At 39.1% G+C, this 19,599-nt stretch overlaps 2 protein-coding genes across 8 annotated transcripts in view; both read right to left on the minus strand.

Annotated features, from left to right (window-relative positions):
• The window catches only part of pgap1 (post-GPI attachment to proteins inositol deacylase 1), a 151,668-nt gene extending 144,730 nt beyond the window's left edge, over positions 1-6,938 (minus strand). For both annotated transcript variants that reach the window (XM_043692909.1, XM_043692908.1), the window contains exons 1-2: positions 6,769-6,938; positions 808-958 (exon numbers count right to left, since the gene is read on the minus strand). In XM_043692909.1, coding sequence (XP_043548844.1) covers positions 808-958; positions 6,769-6,915 — 298 coding nt within the window. In that variant the 5' untranslated portion in view covers positions 6,916-6,938. The remainder of the gene's footprint in view (positions 1-807; positions 959-6,768) is intronic.
• An 8,918-nt stretch (positions 6,939-15,856) lies between these two features.
• LOC122551273 (serine/threonine-protein phosphatase 6 regulatory ankyrin repeat subunit B-like) overlaps positions 15,857-19,599 on the minus strand; it is a 223,967-nt gene continuing 220,224 nt past the window's right edge. For 5 of the 6 annotated variants that reach the window (XM_043692912.1, XM_043692917.1, XM_043692911.1 and 2 more), the window contains 2 exons: positions 18,815-18,906; positions 15,857-18,600 (listed from right to left, as the gene is read on the minus strand). In XM_043692912.1, the coding sequence (XP_043548847.1) occupies positions 18,320-18,600; positions 18,815-18,906 (373 nt within the window). In that variant the 3' untranslated portion in view covers positions 15,857-18,319. The remainder of the gene's footprint in view (positions 18,601-18,814; positions 18,907-19,599) is intronic. The other variant, XM_043692915.1, reaches the window with a different exon arrangement.

A 19,599-nucleotide genomic window follows, 5' to 3' on the forward strand; every position in this document is an offset into this window, starting at 1 on the left:
GGAGTTGGGAGGTCATGTTGCGGCTGTACAGGACATTGGTTAGGGCACTGTTGGAATATTGCGTGCAATTCTGGTCTCCTTCCTATCGGAAAGATGTTGTGAAACTTGAAAGGGCTCAGAAAAGAGTTACAAGGATGTTGCCAGGGTTGGAGGATCTGAGCTACAGGGAGAGGTTGAATAGGCTGGGGCTGTTTTCCCTGGAGCGTCTAAGGTTGAGGGATAACCTTACAAGGGTTTACAAAATTATGAGGGGCATGGATAGAATAAATAGACAAAGTCTTTTCCCTGCGGTTAGAAGTCCAGAACTAGAGGGCATAGGTTTAGGGTGAGAGGGGAAAGATATAAAAGAGATCTAAGGGGCAACGTTTTCACGCAGAGGGTGGTACGTGTATAGAATGATACGTGTACAAACCTTCACAAACCTTGCGATGGAATGAGCTGCCAGAGGATGTGGTGGAGGCTGGTACAATTGCAAGATTTAAGAGGCATTTGGATAGGTATATGAATAGGAAGGGTTTGGAGGGACATGGGCCGGGTGCTGGCAGGTGGGACTAGATTGGGTTGGGATGTCTGATCGGCATGGACGGGTTGGACCAAAGGGTCTGTTTCCATGCTGTACATCTCTATGACTCTAATAAACAAAATGCTGGAGAAACTCAACAGATCTAGTAGATCCATAGAGGGAAAAACAAAGCTAACATTTCAAGTCCATTGACTCTTCTTCAAAATTGATCTTTGAACCTTCCTTGAGCGCCAATCACCACGATAGGAATGATTAAAAACAACTTTAACAAGTGTAAAAAGTACCTTGTCTGTAACTTCCAGCATTTCCAGGAAGAAATAGAACAGGGATTCCTGTGGTTTTCAGATTGTGTGCTTCAGCAGACTCTCCCTCTCCATAAAGATACAGGCCGTAATTGTGGTACTTACTGGAAACTTTGTATGGAAGCTTGATCTTCTGTTCACACAAAAGAGACAAATATTAACTGTGATAATACCTCTTCTTTTCCAGGAATGTTACATTTCTTCAAACAACAATAATTTCAAAGTTTAGTAACCAAATTTTTGCCATATCCACATAAACATATGCAACACAAAAGTCAATATCACAAGAATGAAAATATCAACAGTTTAAGAATTCATCTCAGGCGGACATAAAATAGCCCCGCAGAAATTAAATAGGATGTTTTTCTGCAATACTAAAAAGCTGCAATATGCAACATTAACATTATAAATACAATATTTAAACTGAATTAAATTAATAAATGGGTGGTTTGGTGACAATCAGCAGAAGCAAGATTTGTTTCTATACTTAACATCTTCTATTGAATAAAATAACTCATGCAGACCAACATAAGATCTCCGATACTAGTCAGTTTTAAATGCTCACATGAAGACTGTCAATAAATTACAGGCACCACCAAGGCAAGCCTGATCTGACTTTCAATAGATATCCACATTTGAATGCAGTTTCAGTAATAATCACAGTTAGGATCTGAAATTCTGATAAATGTTCTTGGAGATACTAACCCAACTGCAGAAACAAAAAATATTACTTTAAATACAATAGTATTAAGTAAATTTTGTATTAAGGCCTTGATAAAAGCAGGTAAAAGATTGGGAATGCAAATGTGATAAGAAGCCTGACATAATCTTCAAGCTATATTATTGCATTATTATTATTGTTATTGCTTGAAATAACACATTAGCAAAACTATTCACTGTCTGGTAGATCTGTTGATTTTTTAAAAGTGATTAAGTGAAACTAATCATGACAGGGACATGGAACATCTAAACAAAATGTTTACATTTTTACATAGACAAGGTTGAATCAGCTTCCTTCACTAAGCAAGATTGAACAGAGTGATAGGACTGATGACAAATGATTAATCCATATCACAGTAAACATAATCTGTTAAATGTTTTGTTTTCTGCATATTGTTGAGAGGAGAAAATGCAATAAATGGCCAATCCAAAACAGTTAATTTGAACTTCAAGCACACTAATGCAGTAAATTCAAGAAACGATGGCTCAGAAGTTAGCACATCTGCCTCTTAGCGCCAGGGACCTGGGTTCAATTCCAGCCTCGGGTGACTATCTGTGTGGAGTTTGCACATTCTGCCTGTGTCTGCGTGGATTTTCTCCAGACACTCCAGTTTCCTCTCACAATCCAAAGGTATGCAGGTTAGGTGAATTGGCCATGCTGAAGTGCCCATAATGTTCAAGGCTGAGTAGGCTAAGTCAGGGGAAATGTCGGGGAATGTGTCTGGGTGGGGTACTCTTTGGAGGGTCAGTCTGGAATTGTTGGGCCAAATGGCTTGTTTCCACACTGTAGGGATTCTATGAGAATCAAAACCTTCTAATCAATTGTTTGAAGAAAAGTAGATTGTAATTTTATGCCCAAGAAGTGATGATCTTATCATCTGAAGTAGAAATTTAATTCACAATCAGCATAAAATTTAAATTCAGAGTGTTTTATCCTATACAGATTAATTGTGTTTAAATCCCGATCACCTAGTATCTTTATGCCCCACTAACCGACTTTAGGTCCAAGAGTAAAATACAATTTTAAAATATTTATTCTTGCTTTCAAATTCCTCCATAGCCTTTCCCTTCTATCACCTGTTTAACCTTCAGCACTTCAAAGCTGGAAATGTGTTGCTGGAAAAGCGCAGGAGGTCAGGCAGCATCCAGGGAACAGGAGAATCGACGTTTTGGGCATAAGCCCTGAAGAAGGTTTTAAGGAGTGTCTTAAAGGAGGAAAGAAAGATTACAAGAAGGAACAACAGTGGGAAGGAATCCTGGAGTTTCGGTCCAAAAGCAGCTGAATGCATAGTCACCAGTGATGGAATGATTAAAATGCACAAGAAGTCAGGGAACAGGAGAATCGACGCTTCGGGCATAAGCCCTGAAGAAGGGCTTATGCCCGAAACGTCGATTCTCCTGTTCCCTGGATGCTGCCTGACCTGCTGCGCTTTTCCAGCAACACATTTCCAGCTCTGATCTCCAGTATCTGCAGACCTCACTTTCTCCTTCAGCACTTCAACCCTTGGCTTCTGTAATTCTGACTTCTTGTGCATTTTAATCATTCCATCACTGGTGACTATGCATTCAGCTGCTTTTGGACCGAAACTCCAGGATTCCTTCCCACTGTTGTTCCTTCTTGTAATCTTTCTTTCCTCCTTTAAGACACTCCTTAAAACCTATGTCTTTGACCATGACTTTAGTTATGTGACCTAATTTCTTGTTATGGCTCAGTGTCATAGTTTGCTTAATAACACTCCTATGAACCATCTTGCAATGTTTTACCACATTAAAGGCGCTATGTAATTGCAAGTTGTTGATTTACATTAGCACAGGTTGTGTGGTCCATTGTGCATTTGCTAACTGCTAACTGCACATTTTATGTATCAATTCCACTCCACTCCCACCCCCTTCAATTATTCATGTTTTCCCCTCTCAAAGGTTATGATCCACTGGTTTCATTCAATATCACTGCAAACAAGACCAGATTTCCCCAATTTAATACTAATCCTAAATTTAGGCCTAATTATTAATGGAAATAATCAATCTTTCTCTCACATCCCATAATTTCAACATCTATATTCCCATTAACCTTTTCAGCTCCACTGAACACAAATAAATTTCCTAAGTTCCTCGTCCTGCAGCTTTTAACATCTTCAATATTTTTTAAATAACCCGTAACCATAAACTTACAATCTACTTCAACTGTGATATACTGATTTATACAGATTTAGGAATTACCTTATTTTGTATCCAATGCTATGTAAATCCTGAATTTCACTTGCCTCTGTTACAGATGAAATTTTTTGCCTTTTTTATTTAACCTTTTCTTTTCTAACTAACTTCGTCAGAGATATTACTACACACTTCTGGAGCGCATGAGATTTGAACTCAGGCCTCTTGGTCCAGGAGTAGGGACACTACTACCACGCCAAAAGAGTGTCCCAAAATAAGTGTTTCCCAGCCTTTCCCCAAAATCTCCCACAAGGGGAAGAGTAGCAGGAACCTTCTGGACAAATAGAAAAATAGTTAGAACCAGAACCTGCCGTTTCTCCACTCTGCAGAGAATGTTACTAATTAGCGCTAACTGTCATTTTGTCTTTATTTTTTCCAGAATGTATTTATTTCACGTATGTGTTTAATTGTGCATGACAGAAAGCTGACAATTCTCTTTAAATCCATCCTGTCCCATGCAGCTAATACATCACATTCCCATACTTTGTCTTACAAACAAACTGTAATAATATTCCCTTTGAATTCATGACTAAATCAAGAACAATGGATGATCTATCAGAGATCATTCACAAACCAGCTGCTACACTTTCCAATCTGACTCCCTATAGCCTTAAGCCAGCCTTTCTGTGCTTCTCCCGCTTTCAATATCACGATCTTTAATTTTCATTTGATGAATTACAGCCGCCTTAAGAGGATTAAAAAGTGACAATACATTTGAAGGGCTTGGCTGAAGGAAAATGCATGTTAAAATTGACTGGGGGTTGACTTTTAAATGTGTTATTTGAAAGATATACTACACAAAAGTGTGCTATTAATATGAAATTCAGTTTTTTCTGATCGTGCTCCCACTGGCACATTTTTTCCTTCAACTTTGACTGAAGTAAATGGACCATGAATGAGAACTAAGAAAGGACACAATCACTTGAACTATGAACACCAACAATGAAATGTTACCTTTAACCTGTTTGTTTAGTTGACCATCTGTGCCAATTGCTAGTTATATGTAACATGTCAATAACCCAACTCCATTTTCCTCCTGCTTCAAATAGTTATATTTTTCCTCTCAAAGATAGTGATCTATATGCCTTCAATATGTATCACTGGTAAAAATTCTAAATTTCCTTCTTTTGGTGTGAATTAATTTGTCACTCAATTGAAATAATTATTTTCCCATCATAAACCTTTTTAAAATGTTGAACATTTATATTCATGTTAACCTTCTCAGTTTCTCCATTTTCCTTCTTGCATTATATATAGGGTATATATTCTTGTGTTTATGTAGAAAGGTAACATCTGAAGACATCTGCTACACTGGAGAAAACGAGGTCTGGCATATTGATTCAAAGTTTTTTTCCTCATAAAGGGAAATAAAAAGGTTTCAATTTAGGACTAGATTGCCATTCATATTTTAATAAGTACATTATTAGTTGCAGTACAGGAGGGACAATAGGCTGTTGAAAGAAAGAGAGACAAGTTATGTAGATCAGCAATGATTTTACTGAATGATGGAACAGGCTCAAAGGTCCAAATGGTCTCATCTTGCTTCTAAAACCTACACCTTGAAGTGCACCAGTTAGCATCAAGCAGGAGGCAAGGAGGTAGGCTTTTTTGAACGACCATAGTTGCTACAAGAATTAAATCTGCACTGTTGATTTCAGTTTTGACAAACCAATTCAAATTTGAAGGGGCTCTTAAAAATGAAAATATAGTATAATATTAAAGATGTGATTTATAAGAAAGTTTTTTTTATTCTTGCATATAGTAGAGGCATTAATTGTTAATATTCATTAGCAATCATCAGAACTCCAATTGTGATCAAATCCTGACCCAGTTCAGCTCAATAAAAGGAAGAAACCAAAGAAAGAATTATTAGTTTAGTTGTTGCATCTTTAAAATTGACATAACGAATCCCATGGCACTATTTTGAGAAGATCAAGGAAATTACCCACAGTGACTAAATCAATATTAATCTCTCAATCAACAAGTTAAAAATAGATAATTTGGTCACTATCAAATGCTATTCGTGAGAGCATCCTCTGCACAAATGGCCGGCCATATTTCCTTCAAGTGTTCCAGCTAAAAAGTGCTTAACAGGCAGTGTATTACTTTGGGCTTCCCTTAAATTATGAAAGGTGCGACACAAAAAAATTAATTCTTTGTTAGATGCGAGAAAACAGCTCACTTCAGATATAGGACCCTAGGTTTTAGAGAAAATAAACCAAATACAATAGCAAAAATTGACGGAAATGGTTATCAAGACGAGAGGTCGTAGCTTCAGCTTATGAAAATATCAGTTTAGGGAGAACATTAAGGGCATGGAGATCACATAGAAGAAACTCAGTAAAATGCCAGGAATGCAACATTTTAAAATTGGCAGAAAAAGAGAAAATAGGGCTAATTTCATTGAAACAAATTAAGATAATACCTGATGAAAGATGTTAAAAATTGGACAATGTGTAAGATAATCTAAAAAGTAGAAATTCATCAAAAGACAAAAATACATTTTCTTTTGCTTCAAATGCTGATCTGGTGGGATATGGGCAACCCTACAAAAACGGTATGGTGGAAATAAAATCTACCATAGTATTTAGACGGGTATGGGAAAAAGGAAGCCAGACCAGCTGATGATCCAATTGGTCCATTCATCTGCTGTAAATGTCAATGATTTCAACTGTATCAATCACATCAAAGTGGCATTGTGGAAAAGATTATTCTTGAATGGTGCTAGCAAATGTGGCCAAGTCTCAAACAGAACCTGGGCATAGGTAACACTGAATTTTATGTTGACTTTCTAAAAAAGAACAATCAAAGCATAAAGTTTATTAGATTCCGCTCTCGAAATATTATCAAAATAATAAAAGCTTTGGCAGTTATTTCGTACAGAGCAAACTTACACAGGCAGTGGCCTGTTGCACTCTCAGTCAAGGCAACTACTTGCATGTTTATTCTCTGTACAGACTGGGAGTCTCCAGCCTCTTTCACTCGAATATCGGGGCTGGAGTAACTTACAATATATTCTGGGTACTCGAACATGTAGGTCATGCTGCACCTGTTCTCTTCGTACACAAACAACACGTCCCATATTCCGAGACCCACTAAAGCCAATAGAAAGCCCTGAAGTATTGCAGACAACCATCTCATCCTCGCGCCCGCCATCGCCGCGCTCCCGACACCGCCGGGGCGACCTAACCTGCTGACCGCACTGCCCGCCGGTGCCTCGGCTGATTGGCGAAAGGTGCTGTCAATCAGATGCGCGGCGCCGAATCAGGAGACGGGGACAGTTATCACGTTAGGTTGACTTCACAGGGCGGCGTGGCGACGTCAATGGCGTCGTGACGTCAGAGAGGGCATGACCCATCCCTTTGGGCAGCTGTTTTGTTCAGGTCGCCGCTGGTTTAGGGCGGTTAGCGTGAAGGGATTTCCTAAAAGTGTTATACTGCCTCAGATTTAACCAATCAGATGGCTTTAGCATTGATAACACTACTTTAATATTGTGTTGGACTGGGGTGTATAAAGTTAAAAATCACACAACACCAGGTTATAGTCCTGTTGGACTATAATCTGGTGTTGTGTGATTTTTAACTTTCTACTTTAATATGTGTTTGAAGATTTGACAGTGTGCCTTAATCGACTAACACTGTTCATGTGGAGTTCAAAGTTAAAAATCATCCTCATTGATAATGTGTTGCAGGTCACACAGAACATGGCATAGTTTTTCAGCTCCTGGGAAGTACTGGACAATGAAGGGTACCCTGTTGGTTGCAGCCCGTGTCTGTCTCCCGAGGAGGTCATTACGGTGGCACGTCGGAACTGGCGGTCGATGATGAGCATCGTATCCCGTTCTCATGAGGGCATCCCTGAGTACTTCCAGGTGCCAGTCATGTTCCTCCTCATCTGAACAGATCTGGTGTATGCGTAGGGCTTGTCCATAGGGGACGGCTGTTTTAATATGTTTTGGGTAGACGACCAGATTCCTGAAGAAGGGCTAATGCCCGAAACGTCGATTCTCCTGTTCCCTAGATGCTGCCTGACCTGCTGCGCTTCTCCAGCAACACATTTCCAACCAGTTCTTCATCCAGACACATGGAACAGCTATGGGGACCAAATTTGCACACTAATATGCCAACATCTTCATGCACAGATTCAAACAAGACTTCTCTACGCAGAAGAGAAAATGAGGTCTGCAGATGCTGGAGATCAGAGCAGGACATCTAACCAACATTATACACCAGGTACATTGACGACATTTTCTTCCTCTGGACCCATGGCGAGGAGTCACTGATAAAACGACATCGTGATATCAACAAGTTTCATCCCACCATCAAACTCACCATGGACTACTCTCGACACACTGTAGGGATTCTAGAATTCTATGAATAGGAAGGGGTTAGAGGGATATGGGCCAAATGCTGGCAAATGGGACTAGATTAGGTTAGGATATCTGGTCAACATAGACAAGTTGGACTAAAGGTGTTGTGCATCTCTATGACTCAATGATGGATTAAAATATTGTCCAAGACATAGGAGATAACGCCATTGTCCTTCTGTGCCATTGATAAGTTTACAACCACCTGATAAGCTAAAATTATAATCTGTTTGCCCTTTCTGGAAATGCTACACCAGGACGAGCAACTCCTATAAGGGACACTTTGGCTGCAGCAGAAGAGTGCATAGGCAAGAATTAGAGGGATCTTACGGTGCGTATCCATTGGTCACTTAATGTACTAGGCCACATAGATAAAGTGGATAAGAAGGCATATAGCTGAAACTTTATTGCTGGAACAGCACAGCAGGTCAGGCCTGACCTGCTGCCTGACCTGCTGTGCTGTTCCAGCAATAAAGTTTCAGCTTTGATCTCCAGCGTCTGCAGACCTCACTTTCTCCTCGAAGAAGGCATATAGTAGACTTTCCTTTATTAACCGATGCACAGAGTTGAGACCAGGGAGGTTACATTGGAACAGGACCAGGCAGGTGGGACTAGTTTAGTTTGGGATTATGTTTACCATGGACTGATTGGATCGAAGGGTCTGTGTCTGTACTGTATGACTGTATGACAGAAAACCCACTGAAGGCCCTCAGATCAGTTTCCTGATCCAGAATGGCTGGATATGTGCCCTACTGAACACTACCCCGTTTAAAGTTGGGAGACATGCACGTACTGGACTCCATATTGTCTGCTACAAAGACAATTCACCATCCCTTAGTGGTCAATATGAATAGTGTGCCTGCGCAATATGAAAAACATAGTCCACAGGAATAAGCAATATGGGACTTGAAACAACAAGCAAAATTGCAGAACAATCCTGTAAAAACTGAACAGTTGACCACGTTGGGTGTTGTCAACCATGTCAAAGGCTACAGATGATCAAGAAGGATGAGGAGAGGAACCTTACATTGGTCAGTCATAAAGGATGTCATTAATACTTGGTAAGTTCAATTTCGATTCGAACGTGGAATTCGAGAAAAGATTGGAATAGATTTGTGAGGCAACAGCTTGGGTGGTAGTTTCCAGAGACAGTAGGACCAAGGCTTGAAGTGCTGCCAGCAGATTTAAAGGAGAAAGACAGTACCCCTTCAGGGAAACATGTAACTTGGAGACCAGGAGTTGGTTGATTGGCAGTTTAATAGGATTAGGGGCAATGGAATATGAAGTGAATCTCATGGATAAGTTCAGAAAGAGCATGAGTGAAGATAGAGAAATTAGGTAAAGACGGGTGTTCAGAACTTAAGCAGAAGAAACGTTAGCAGGCTAAACTCCTCTGAGCTATTGGAAAGGAAGATACTACAAGGCAGACAGTCAAATGTTTCCAGTCTTAGAGATGAAGAGGTCCATGCGTTTCTTGCAATTATGTTTGGAGATGAGGGTGGATGGGACAGGAAACAGTTTTATTCTGATTGTTTCAATGGAAAATAAATAACTAAGAGATATCTCTGCATTCCAGGATCATCCTGGAATAGTGTGCAATCTCAGGACAGAGAGCAGGACCCAATATTGCTTTATGTAATCCAGTCAAATATGCCTGGAAATGGGTAAACAAATTTCCCACCATATCCTTTCCTCTCTGGAAAGGACCTTGAAAAATTTGTTTGTTTTGCCTCCAATTTCCACCCCTCTATAACTTTCACATGGTCCACCTCTAACATTTGCCTTTCTTTTCTTGACCCTTAAGTCTCCATTTTGTGGAATAAACTTTCCACTGTCAACCACGACAAAACCACTGACTCCCATCACTACCTTCACTACAGCTCTTCACACCCCACATCCTGTGAGGATTCCATTCCATTCTTCCAGTTCCTTCATTTATGTTGTGTCTATTCAGATGATGCCTCCTTCCAAAACAGTGCTGCTGACATGGTTTCCTTCTTCTGTAACAGAGATTTCCTGCCCACTGTGGTTAACAAGACCCTCAAACCACATCCAACCTATCACCCGTACTTCCGGCTTTACCCTTTCCTATCATTCACAACAGCACGATCAGGTCCCCCTTGTCCTCACTTTTCACCCCACCAGCCTCCACATTCAAAGGATCATTCTCTCCTATTTCAGACAACTCCAGCAGAACACCACCGCAACAACTGCCCCTTCATGTCTTTCTTGCTTATCACCGGTCTTTCTAACCTTGTGTATTACATTTGCTGCAATGTAGCCTATTCTACATTGGAAAAACCAAATGCAGATTGGGTGACCATTTTGCAGAACACCTCCAGCCCATGTGCAAGCATGACCCCGATTTTCCTGTTGCTGGTCATTTTATCACAGCATCCTGCTGGCATGATCACTTGTCTGTTCTCAGCATGCTGCAATGTCCCAACAAATCGAAGGAACAACAGCCCATCTTCAGACTAGGCACTTTACAACCTTCTGGACTTAATACGGAGTTCAACACTTGCATATTGTGAAACCACTTCCATTCCTTCCTTTCTTTTAGCTTTACTTATTACATTCTCTGTCACCATGTCCTCTCTCCCTATTCCTTCATCAGGTAATGATCCTGCCCCATTAGTTACCTGATGAAGGAGCAGCGCTCTGAAAGCTCATATTTCCAAATAAACCTGTTGGACTATAGTCTAGATTAGAGTGGTGCTGGCAATTATTTCGTACAGAGCAAACTTACACAGGCAGTGGCCTGTTGCACTGTCATCTTTTGGATTAGTGGTGCTGGAAAAGCACAGCAGGTCAGGTATCATCCGAGGAGCAGGAAAATCAACGTTTCGGGCAAAAGCCCTTCATCAGGGCTTTTTAACTTTGTCCACCCCAGTCCAACACTGGCACCTCCACATATATACAATCAACATCCTTTCTCCCCCAGCACTCCAACCCCCCCACCATTGCATAAATGTTGCCACCTCCACACATCACATCAGCTCTGATGAAAAGTCATCTAGAGAGAGAGAGAGAAAAAACGGGAGGGGGGACACGAGAGAGTCCTCAGATATTGCAGATTCTGAGGGCTCAATGCATAGAGTTTCTTGCAGTGTAAAATGCAGAGTCTTAAAAAGTAAATTAATTTAGTTAAGAGAATACATGAGAAAGCATGGCAGATTGAATAAAAGGAAACCCAAAAGGGGAGATTTAGATACATAAAAAGAGAGAGTAAGGTCTCTTAGGGACCATAGAGGTACAGGTAATGTGAGAGAGAACCTGGAAGATGTGAGCACTGTCCTCAATGAATACTTAGCATCAGTCTTCAAGCGGGCAACACAGGTACAGACATCAGAGTGGAGGTCTGTAAAATATTAGAGTAAATTAACAGAGAGAGAGGAGCGACTAGTGGGTTCCACAGTTTTAAGTGGATAAACCGATAGACCGAGTCGAGATGTATCCTCAGGCTACTGAGGAAGACAAGGGAGGAGATAACAGGAGGGAACTTGGGGGGTGCTGGCAGTATTTCTCAAATCCTGTCTGGCCACAGGTGACTGCCAGAGGACTGTATAAACTGCTAATGCTGCCAATCATTTTTTAAAAAAGCGAAAGATACATTAGACAATTATAGGCAAAGTCAGTCTAACCTCAGTACAGTAGTAAGAAGGTTATTAGCAAGAATTTTGACAGGAGAATATATCCACACGCAGCAAGGCATGGATTAATCGGGGTGGTCAAGATGGATTTGTTAAGGTAGTGCGTGACAAATTTGGGTTTGTTTTTAACCTATCCAAAAGTGTGATTAGAATAATGCTTTTATGTGGTCTACCTAGACTTCAGCAAGGCTTTAGATCACATCCCTTATGGCAGACTGGTTAAAAAGTAAGGGGCCATGGGATCCAAAATTGACTAGAGGGCTGAAAGCAGAGGGTGATTGTAGATGAACATTTGTGTGACAATGTCCTTTTCTAGTTGGTTTCCGCAGGGCGCAGGGCTGGTGCTGGTGCTTTGCTATTTATGGTGGACACTAATGATTGGAACTTAAATTTTGGGGGATGATCAAGACAATTGTAGATGACACAAAAATTATTAGAATAGCTGTACACTACATAAGGATATCAATAGACTGGTCAGGTGGGCAGAGCAGTTGCAAAGGGAATTCTAAAATGGAAAACAGATAAAAGTGTGAGTTAATGCAATTGAAGACAGCCATCAAAGCAAGAAATTACACAGTGAATGGTAAGACGCTGGAAAGGACTAAAGTCAGAGCAGCCTTGATGTGCGTATTCATAGATCAGAGTAGTAGGATAGGTAGATAAGGTGGTTAAGGTGGCATATAGAATACTTGCTTTTATTAGCCGAGACATAGAAGAGCAGGGTAATTATGCTGGAATAGTATAAAATGCAGGCTCGGCCACAACTGGAGGATTGCTACAGTTCAGGTCAAATCATCATAGATTTTCTAGGATGCTGAGTGGGTTGAAGGGACTGCTCTAGGAGGAAAGATTGGACTGTTTGTGATCTCTGCAGTGGTGAAAGCTGGAAATGTGGAAGATTATGAGGGACATAGTTAAGGTGGTTAGGAAGGCGCTTTTTCCATTAGGAGAGGGGTCAGTGACCAGGAACCATAAATTTAAAGAGCTGGAAGACTAAACACATGAGTCAAGGAGAAATGTTTTCACCCAGAAAGTGATGGGAATCTGGAACTCTGCCCATTTGGGTGATTTTGTCAAAATTACTTAGAACATTTAAGCAGCTTTTTGATATTGCATTGCTATTGCTCCAGGGCTTTGGGCCATGAGGTGGAAAATGGTATTTGTGTACCAGATCTTTATTACCAAAATGATGATGAGGGGCTGAGTGGCCTCCTTCTGTGCTGTAAACATCTTAAAGAAAGCAAGAGTGACGTAAAGAAAGTAGAGGAGCAAAGGTATGGACAGGAGAAGGTGGCAGGGAGAGATGACAGGAGGGAGGGAGTAAAGATAGAGAAGGAATGGGCACGAAGTGACGAGAACTAGATTAATGGAAACTGCAAGACCAAATTTGAATGACTGCACTTCAGATGCTAGTAACAGTTTTAATTGGGAAATAGTTGTTAGAGGTGTGATGGGACAACTTTAAGTAATTAGAACATCCAAGATTCTCAATTTTGATATGAATCTTTGAAACAGTATTCAGACCAAGTTGTTAATCTCCCAATTTGTTAAATTTCTGAGTTTCTTGAGAAGGTGGAGTACATGACTTGGGAGGAGGAAATTTAAGAAGCTCAATTTAAAGTATAGGCAACAATGTTAAGTTTACTTTATCTTGTAAAGTAACTTCCATTAAAAAGTGTATTCATGTTTATGCTTTAGTGTAATTTGTTTTAGACAGTGAACCATATGGTCTCTTATCAAAATCATAACACTACCTTGAGTGTCATTGTTCTATAATTCACTGATAATTCTCTTGAACCATATCCAAAAAGCCCCACCACTTCACAAAGTAGGAATCTCCCCAGTCTCTACATCATAATACATACAGCCTCCTCTTTCAAACACCTCAGATGTTGATTTACACATCTGATCCACGTGAAGGTGATAACTCTAACTGGAATCTTGGTGTGGAGGTGCTGGCATTGGATTGGGTTGGACAATGTCAAAATACTTCGACTTCCTAAGTCAAAATGGGATGGTGAATAGCAGACAGTTCATTTTATATTCCTTCTCTTCAAGCATCTCTCCGGTTTCTTCTTATAAACTTAAATTGAATAATGTTTTGGTGGAAGGGGGAGAAACAGATACTAAATGAGTGCTGTGCTAATGAGAAAGGTCTGTTTGAAAGTCTAGTTTTAGAGCAAAAATTTTTATCCTAATTACCAATTATTATAATTTGGATTTGAATGTGAAGGTTATAAGACATGGCCTTGGAGGGATCTAATGGAAGAGATCCACAGAAAAGATTTAATTTACTTGCAAACAGAAAGAAGTCCGTATTGCCCTTCTTGCTCATCACCTGCAGCAGGTAGTGCTATTCTGCCTGGTCATATTTTCACCTGCCATGCATCCGACAAAGAGGGACCCACGGAAAGATGCATATGACCAAACCTTCCCTTTCTCCTGGCAATGTTTATTTATTCATTTATTCATGGGCTGTTCACCACTTATTGCCCATCCCTTTTTTCCGAGGGCAGTTAAAATTCAACCACAGTTTTGTGGGTCTGGACCACTTAGACTAGACCAAATAAAGACAGTAGTCTTGTTCCCCACAGGGCATTAGTGAACCAGATGAGGGTTTTTGCAACGATTGACAAGTTTCATGTTATCATTTGACTCAATTCCAGCCTTTGTATTTTGCATATGTCATGCTCAAAAAGGTGGAGCATCATATCCCTACTGTTTTTAGATAAAGTCCTCAGAGACCTTCTGGAATAAATAGCAGTGGTCCAAAGTTTTCTAATATATTTCAAAAATTCTCTTCAAACCTCCATCTAGAGTTGCTTACTTAAGATACATCTTTATTACCTAATATGCATAGAATCCCTACAATGTGAAAGCAGGCCATTCAGCCTATTGAGTCCACACCGATCCTCTGAAGATTACCCCCAACCAGACCCAGACCCTTACTCCATCCCTGTAACCCACATTTCCCATGGTCAATCCACCTATCCTATACATCTTTGGACTATAGGAGGAACTAGGAGCACCAGAAATTGATCCCAAGTCCCAGGCGCTGAGAGATACCAGTGCTAACTGCTGAGTCACTATGCCCCTCACTATACAGCCAAAATTGTCTCTAGAGTCTCTATTTTATTTGACATACGAACAAGCTGTCAGGCTAGTTGAAAGTTCATGTGTGAATGATTACAAGCTTGATCAACTTGAACATGACAATGGAAATGTACATTGTATTAATTGCTTACTATTTAATGTAGTGCAAACATTAGTCTGTTTCATGAAACTTGCTGTTTAAAACTAATCAACTCTGAATCCAAACAGAGTTTCCTTACACTCACTACTCAGGTTAAGAATGGAAAATTAAGCAAGGTATGATATGACTATTGCCTCTCATGATACCTTAACATAAATCACTTTCAGGAGAGAAGTGTTTAGTGCAATGACATTTTCTCTTCAAAGTAAAGGAAAAACATGGACTCAGACAGTTAAAGTAAAAAAAATGTAGATTCAACCTATGTTGAATAATTCCTTCTGGCAGCAAATTGGTTGTAAGATTATGATTTAACCTTATTTACATCTTCTAATCAAGCTGCAAGATAGAACAGGTGTCACGATGCAGCTCACCAACAAAGGATTCACAATCATGGGCCTCCAGACAGCAGGGGCTCAGATTATTCCTGTGGGCCAGGAGGACTCTCTTTTCTAGGACCCACAAAAAAAAATCAAGACTCATTGTTAGCAAACTTATTCTTCACCCACGGGTCTAATTGGAGTTAGATACCAGACTCATGTCAAAGAGCCATAATTTTTATATCAACAGGAATCACTGGTGATGAGACTGGGTAAGGCATGACCTCACTTAAAAGCTATTACCACCCCATTAACATTGGTAAGGGAACCAAAATTGACCCCAAATAATTTATTTTTAAATTAATAAGCACTAAATAGAAATTAACGTTAAGACAGCCTCAGCATGCTTCTCAATGAAATGGAGAAAGGATCAATTATTAAACATTACAGTTTATAATTATTCAGGAGTTAAATGCAGAAAACATATCAAGAAAGAAAGTAAATCAACTTGCTGCATCAGCATCTGTACCCTTTATTTTCACAAAAATATACAGCATCTGAATGCTTTTAATTAAAAAAAAAGTAGTTTACAATTAAGTACTTCTATACATCACTGAAGCATTCAGTAGTTCACAAAAGTCTAAAATCAAAGTATGCTTGAGGTCCAGGCTGGATTTAAATTGATTTGGATTTACTTCGTACACTTTGACAGTCTTTAAGTACATCAAAAAAAACTTTAAATTTATACCCTCTATACTGTAGAAATATGACCAAATACATAAAATTTCCATAGATAGCTGCTTCCACCGTACATTTTCATTTTCACTAGATTGTTACACATTCACTGCATAAAACAAAATATAACACTGTCACTGTATCATGATACCATACTATACCATAACAAGACATATTGCACATGCTAAAGCATATAAGTCAACAAGATTACCAAATGGAAGATTATAGGTGCTTTAAATGGATGGACCACTGCATCAGCTTCCCGAAAAAATTATTTTTATGGTTTTAAAATACACAGATGGTCAAATTTGTAAATGCCCTTTTCCAAATAGAATCAATTTAGAAGCTAAGTCTTCAGCAAGACCTACAAGCAATCTACAACACTGCAAAAACAATCCATGATGGTTTAATGAACAAAGCACTCTTCATTCAGATGTTTTGAACCTTTAAAAAGAAAATTTTACATTCATTGTAAATTCAAAATTTAATTAACATTATTGCTTGGATATTAATTAGCAAAGTTCTAGAAGATATTTGGAAACCATCTGGAAAGTACTCATGGGGAGAAAGGCACTAACTATTTTATAAAGCAACAAAAACAAAATAGTATTTGATATCAACCAAAGTGAAAGCATTTGCTACAAAGATTGCCAGTCACAATGTAATGGATCTCAAAGTTCCAGTATTTATTTTGTCAGGTCTTTTTCTATGTTTATATTAAAAACTATAAAAAGTTCAAAAGTACATAATTAACTGTTCAAATTGTGCACTTAAAAATGTATTAATTTTATATCCCACTGATTCAAACAAGTCAATTCGAAATACACAAACAAAAATATATTTATAAAACAACCACAGTACAGAAGTCACCTAAATAAAATAGAGAAGCAAATGGGTTCAAAATGATACTGTGGCTGTAAGCTTTTACTAAAGTTAGTTAACAAAACACCAGTCTTCTCGAGACACGGCTATCACGTTTGGCATTTTCCTTCAATTTCAGTGCTTTAATATGATATGGTACTTAATTGCGTTAAAGCAATTTCATATCAGAGGTCTCTTGAAATTTATCTGCATGGACAGTTATATACAGTACTACTGTAACAAGACAATTAAGGTTTCTTGTAAGTTTTTCAGTGCTTTTAATCAAAATAGCAAGGTTGCAGTAAATGCTCAGCCACCTCATAGAGCAATGTAATTGTTTTCAAATGAGGTTTTGTAATTTCTGAAGCTTTATTTTGCTGATTTCTAATCTAACAATATCTGATCTCACTTACGTGAAATGCATTTTTTGTATTTCGAATACTGCATTGTTTACTGAAATAGGCTACTTCAATGTAGCTGTGAAAATATTATGACTAAAAAAAGGCTTTTAAGTTTAAAAGAATGAAAACAGTCAGTCCCAATCTGTAGCATGTTTGGTCCATTTGACATCGCTGGCCAGACACAAAAAGAACTTGTCATTCCACCTGCTGCGTTCCTGTCACAGGGGAAAGAACGTGTCCATTTAACATATTAAGCTTTGGCAGATGAAGCAGATTTCATCAGAACTGTTCTTTGTGGCAGTTACTCTCTTCATCCTACAGATGGGTAGATTTAAACAAAATTGCTATACATTTTTAAAGGCTGCCAAAGGAGGCTGTATAAAAATGTATGAAATACTACATTTCTGCTAACAGAGCAGTCACCTAAAATCACTGGTACATTTAAAATAAAAGGGTGCCATCAAGTTTTCTTCTAACTTATGAATACTCGACACTGCAACCTGGGACAGGTCATTCATAATTTATCAGTAGTTAATGGCTCAGGTGTCTGGTTTATTTCTAACAATTCTTATCACAAGTTTTTAAACTGGAAGTGCAAAATGCATGCTTGTGCTAATTTGTCAAAGTTATACTATCTCATTGTAGGGCAAGCAATTTGGCATGGAACAACATAGTCATGACAAAGCCCAAAAATTTCCACAGGTACTGCATGTACCACAAATTTGTATACAATGTCCCAGAGACCGTGAAAATGCCAGCCTCTGGCAGATTTGAGCATTAGCAAATCATGTGCCCTACTCAATAGTCCTCAATGAATCAATACTCCAAGATTCTCCTTTCCTCTTAAATCCTGTAAGAAAAGTGCCTTCAAATAAGTGCTTTTTTAATAAGCAGAGATTGAGTGATCATCTGTAATCTTCTATTGAACAACAAATTAAGACTTTTCCTGTGCATGTCAAGCTTTCTAAAATCAATCAGAATGTCTCAGAGTCCGAATCATTTTCATCATCATCTTCCTGACCTCTATCCATTTTTCCTACACAGTTATACAACTGTTTGTTGAAAGAATTTATGTTGCTACCCGTATTAGGGGAATCATAGGATAGAGGGGTGTTCAGACTATCGTTTTTTGTTAGACTGATGCTGAAGGACGTCATTGTGCTGGTAGGACAGAAAGGCATCATGGTAGCCAAAATGAGTGCCAGACAGTCAGCCACATCTTTGTTAGGAGCACAAGCCAAGGCTGGGGTGTGACCTGGGCACAAAAGCAGACAAGGGAATGGTTAGTATATGAGTCTTTTGCAGAAACGAAAAAGGAGTTAAGACAGTTCTTTTCAAAAGATATGTTTCTATTATTTAAGTCATGCCAAAGTTGAGTGCTTTTAGTTAGACTTTTAGAAGTAATGTAGTATTCAATTGTTACTTCTGGTAGGGTATTGAATAAACCGAGAGCAGCAACTGATACATACCATTTTCATCCACAGCAAGAACACTTGCACCTTTGCTTAGCAAATTATGCACAACCTTTTTAAGTCCATTCCGTGCGGCTATGTGAAGTGGTCTGAAAGTACACATTTAAAATACAAGTTACCATAGACTCAAAAATTTACAGTTACCAATATTTATCCAACCTCATAGCTGGGTGGTGCTCATATCACAGTGATAAAAAGCCACATTTGATTTAACAAAAGGTTCAGATAATCGCTTATTTAAGTGCCATGTCAACCCACAGATGAATTTGGGTAAAAATGTACATCTAAACAACCTTGATCAGCAAAGCAACAATAAAATTGAGTAGGAGAACCAAGTTCAGTTCAGGGTAGTCCGACATCCTAGCTGAAACAGCTTCTCGTCTCTCGCTTTTCCAAACTGGGAAAGCTCAGACAAATCTGCAAGTTGTTAGAACTGAGCAAATATATGATGAAATGGATGTTCATACCAGCTGATTCAGAAAAAAATGTTGTTAAAAAAGAAAAAGGTCTTGACAGTCCAAGGAAAAGAAGCTGGAAAGCATAAGTAAAGAATTTAAAATGATGAGCTAGGAATGATGTTTCACACAGTCTCTAATAGATGGTGTTGGTAAACAGATTACAAACTTTGTATTAAATCTGTTCAGAGATGTTATTACACACCTTTGAAGCAAGTGGAACTTGAATGCAGGCCTCCTGGATTCAATGAGCGGTAAGGGACACCACCACTGCACAAAAGCCTACTTAGAATCATGAAATCTCTTGTGTGGAAGTGGACCATTTGG

The sequence above is a fragment of the Chiloscyllium plagiosum genome, chromosome 7 (genome assembly GCF_004010195.1).
Source record: "Chiloscyllium plagiosum isolate BGI_BamShark_2017 chromosome 7, ASM401019v2, whole genome shotgun sequence".
In the NCBI taxonomy this organism is placed as follows: Eukaryota; Metazoa; Chordata; class Chondrichthyes; order Orectolobiformes; family Hemiscylliidae; genus Chiloscyllium; species Chiloscyllium plagiosum.